At 40.4% G+C, this 4,002-nt stretch overlaps 1 protein-coding gene across 1 annotated transcript; it reads right to left on the reverse strand.

Moving 5' to 3' along the window:
* Positions 1 to 2,337: 2,337 nt before the first annotated feature.
* Positions 2,338 to 3,701, reverse strand: LOC143636448 (uncharacterized). Its single transcript, XM_077104036.1, has 3 exons — positions 3,426 to 3,701; positions 2,651 to 3,254; positions 2,338 to 2,372 (listed from the first exon to the last, which is right to left on the reverse strand). The coding sequence occupies exons 1-3, from the start codon at positions 3,699 to 3,701 to the stop codon at positions 2,338 to 2,340; spliced, it is 915 nt and encodes a 304-aa protein (XP_076960151.1).
* Between the last annotated feature and the right edge of the window lie 301 nt (positions 3,702 to 4,002).

The raw sequence follows: 4,002 nt of genomic DNA on the forward strand, positions 1-4,002 counted from the left end.
GAAGCCTTTGGCTACGAGTCGAGCCTTGTATCTTTCAAGGTCACCATTCGGTCTATATTTTATCTTGTATACCCACTTTGAGTCTATAGCACGTTTTCCTTCCAGTAACATTTCAAGCGTCCATATTCCATTTTCTTCGAGAGCTTGAATTTCCTTTTTCATGGCTTCCCTTCACATTGGATCTTTAATAGCCTGATGAAAATGCTTTGGTCACTATTGGTGGTAATGGCTGATAAGAAAGCTTTATGATTATTAGTAAATTTATCATAAGAAGTAAAGTGTGTTAAAGGGTGTCCTGTCGAGGGCTGTTGATCGGAGGTCGATTGCATATGGTCTATAGATGGGGGTAGCCCAAATTCGTAGTCATTGAGATGCTTAGGTTTAGATCGGTTTCTTTTTTCTTTTTGTGATTGCAGATTTTCTAGTGAAAAATGTTGATTTGAATGGGTTGTCTGGCCTGAAGGGTCTTCATCATGCCCAACAGATTCGGTAGTGGTCTGATCCAATTGATCAAATTGAGGGCTTTGTTTATTTGGGCTTTGACTTTGTGAGTTGGTAAAAGTCTCTTGGGATGTATCACCTAACGAATTAAAACTATCTTGGCATGTTGTGGATTTTTGTTGAAGGGCATCTGGCCCATCATTTATTTCATACCAAGCTTCACTATCAATATTTCTCTCTGGCCCCACTTCATAACATTCTTTGTTGTATGCTTCTTGGGTCGTATATTTGGTCACATCCCACCATTGTGGTGGGATAAAAACTTCCTCTTCTTCAACAAGGTCATTGGCAAAAGGAAATACGTTTTCAAAGAATTTCACATCTCTAGATATTATAGTTTTCTTATATTTGATGTCATATATTTTGTACCCTTTTGTACCACGCGGGTACCCTATAAAAACCCCTGGTTTCCCCTTTTCTTTAAACTTAAATCCCCTCGTTTTCGTACTTTTATAATAAGCTAAACAACCAAAAACCCTCATATGTTTATATTGGGGTTTTTGACCGTATAGAAGTTCATAAGGGGTTTTGTTTTCAATTACCTCCGATGGTAGACGATTTATTATATATGTGGCGGTAAGAACACATTCTCCCCAAAAACGTGTTGGCAAATTTTCCTCAAAACTTAGGGCTCGGGCAACTTCTAAAAGGTGTCTATGCTTTCGTTCCACCACACCATTTTGTTGTGGTGTGTGTGGACAAGTAGTTTCCAAAAAAATTTCCCTCTTTGGCATAAAAATTAAGTATATAGTTTGATGTGAACTCCCCCCCCCCCCCCGAAATATCCGGCCCCTCGCACCACCAATATTGTCCGCGCTGCCCACGAAGAGCTCACGAATTTGTTTAACCATGGAGTTTTTATGTGCTCCACAACCAACTAAGCTCAAAACGCGTTGGTGATTGAAGAGGCATGACATTTACTTATGAACCAAGTATCTTTTGTCCACGGCCGATGTGGGATTTTCCTAAGAGTGGGACGATGTTTTGTTTGCCAAGGGTGTTACAAACAACCCCCCTTTGGACTCATCGTCCTCGATGGGGCGTGTCCCATCATCCCGAACGGCACAAGAGTGGCTCTGATACCACCTGTAACAGCCGGCCCCTCGCACCACCAATATTGTCTGCTCTGCCCACGAAGAGCTCACGGATTTGTTTTTGGTTGCCCGGATGGAGACTTCCCAGGAGGTCACCCATCCTAGTACTACTTCCACCTAAGCACGCTTAACCGTGGAGTTTTCATGTGCTCCACAGCCAACTAAGCCCAAAAAGCGTTGGTGATTGAAGAGGCAGGACATTTACTTATGAACCAAGGATCTCTCTTGTCCACGGCCGATGTGGGATTTGCCTAAGAGTGGGACGATGTTGTGTTTGCCAGGGGTGTTACACCCCCCCAATTATCACATCAGATTCTTTTTATATTTTTCTTAAATTGGGTTTGTACCATTTTGTGAAAATCTACAAGACAAGTGCTAGCTTCATGTTTGTGTTTAAGAAAAAAACCCATACGGCTCTATAAAAATCGTCCACAGTTGTTAAAAAATAATTTGCTTGTGTAAGGGAGGGTGTGTGATATTTCCCCCAAATATCACAATGCAATAAGTCGAAACAAGCACTTGTTTTAGTAATACTAACGGGAAAGGAAACCTGGCAAACTTGGCCTTAACACAAGAATCACAAAAGTCTTTAGTTTTTATAGAAAACTCCATAAGAAAATCAATATAAGCAAGTTTAGAGTTAGAGGCATGGCCTAATCTGTTGTGCCAAGTATCAACCGTTGTCATCATCACTTTTCTCTTGTCTCCAACCATCCCCATCTTGTATAAACCTTTCTTGCAATCACCCACTCCAATCAATGTCTTCGAACTTAAGTCCTGCATAACACAAAAGTCGGGAAAGAATGTTACGGCACATTGAAGATCTTGTGACAATTTACTAACAGATAAGAGATTGCATTTGAATTCGGGAACGTGAAGAACCCCTTTTATCATCATCCCGTTGGGTAGAGTGTAGTCTCCTCTACCTTCAACGGGTATGGATTCACCATTTGGTATAATCACAGGTGGTTCGTATCTTTTCTTTATTTTATTTTTAAGTAAAAAATCTTTACAAATAATATGCTCGGTAGCGCCTAAATCTATTACCCACTTACCTTCTTGACCAATATTACCTGTCGCATTTGCAGTCAGAGGATCTTGTTCATTAGAAATGGGTGTCATATTACCGAAGATTTTAACAAATTGTTGCAACTGCTCGTTGGTTAGTCCCGGGATTTGAATGCTTGTCTCCCCCTCAACACACGCAGCCCTAGGCTTACCTTTATCTTGTTTTCCCTTACCAGGCCACCACTTCAGATACCCGACAAGCTTGAAACACACATCCTTATTATGCCTATCCTTTCCACAGTGCTCACAATGTTTAGCCTGTTTCTTTCCATCCTTTCGAATGGTTTTATTATGTGAAATATTTGCATCACGTTTATTTGACACAAAAGCTTGGAACACAGCGGAGTCATTAGTGGACCGTTTGAGACCAGAGACAACCCTTTGTTGTTCATATTCGAAAACCAAGTGGTAGGGTGTTAATAGTGTCAGTGTTGGTTGCATGGCTAGGATTTGTGTTCGTATGGGTCTATACTCGATGTCTAACCCAAGTAGGAACTCGTAAAGCCTTTCCTTCACCTTGAAATCATAAAGCTTCTTCCCAATCCCACATGAACAATCATTAGTCACATGAAGGAATTGGAAGAACCATTTCTATTTCGTCCCAAATAGATCGGAGTTTTGTGAAATAAGCAGAAACAAACGCACCTTCCTGTTTGGTCGTGACCAAGGACTGCTTCAACTCATACGCTCTCGGCGTATTATCTTTTCCGAAGCGTTCTTTAAGATCTGCCCAAATCGCTTGTGGGTTGCAGCGTATCTCACATTTGTTCTTATTTCCTTCTCCATTGCGGTGGTTAACCAACCTTTAATCATGGCGTCACACCGCATCCAAGCCATGTAGGTGTTAGCACTTGGTTCAGGTTTCTTGATCGACCCGTCAATGAAGCCGACTTTGTTTTTTGCAAATAAGAAATTGAGATTTTCTTGGTACCAATCGTTGTAATTCAGGTCGGTTAAAACGTCGTTGATGTGTAGTTGCCTTGGATAATCTGAGGCATGTATGTAGTATGGAGAAGTATGATCGGAGGGCCCCTCCATCGTTTTTGGTTGAGTTTTCTTTATTGTCTGCCATGGCAATAGGTAGTTTAGAGGATAGGTTTTTTTATTTTTTTATTTTTTATTGAGAGGTATGTTCTATGGAGGCTCTGATACCATAACAAATTTGTTATTGTAATTTGTTATAGTAAAAGATACTACCATTGCAATAAAAGTCTGAAGGCTATATAAAAAAAATATTCTAACGGATAGGCTTTGATCATGGCAAGAAATCAGGAGAATAAAAGGAAAGAATATGGCAAATATATGGAAGATGCATATACGTGAGATGGAGCAAATATCA

This window comes from Bidens hawaiensis, unplaced genomic scaffold, assembly GCF_021521415.1.
Source record: "Bidens hawaiensis isolate Kalapana, Puna unplaced genomic scaffold, B.hawaiensis_p1.1 tig00007954_1, whole genome shotgun sequence".
NCBI lineage: Eukaryota > Viridiplantae > Streptophyta > Magnoliopsida > Asterales > Asteraceae > Bidens > Bidens hawaiensis.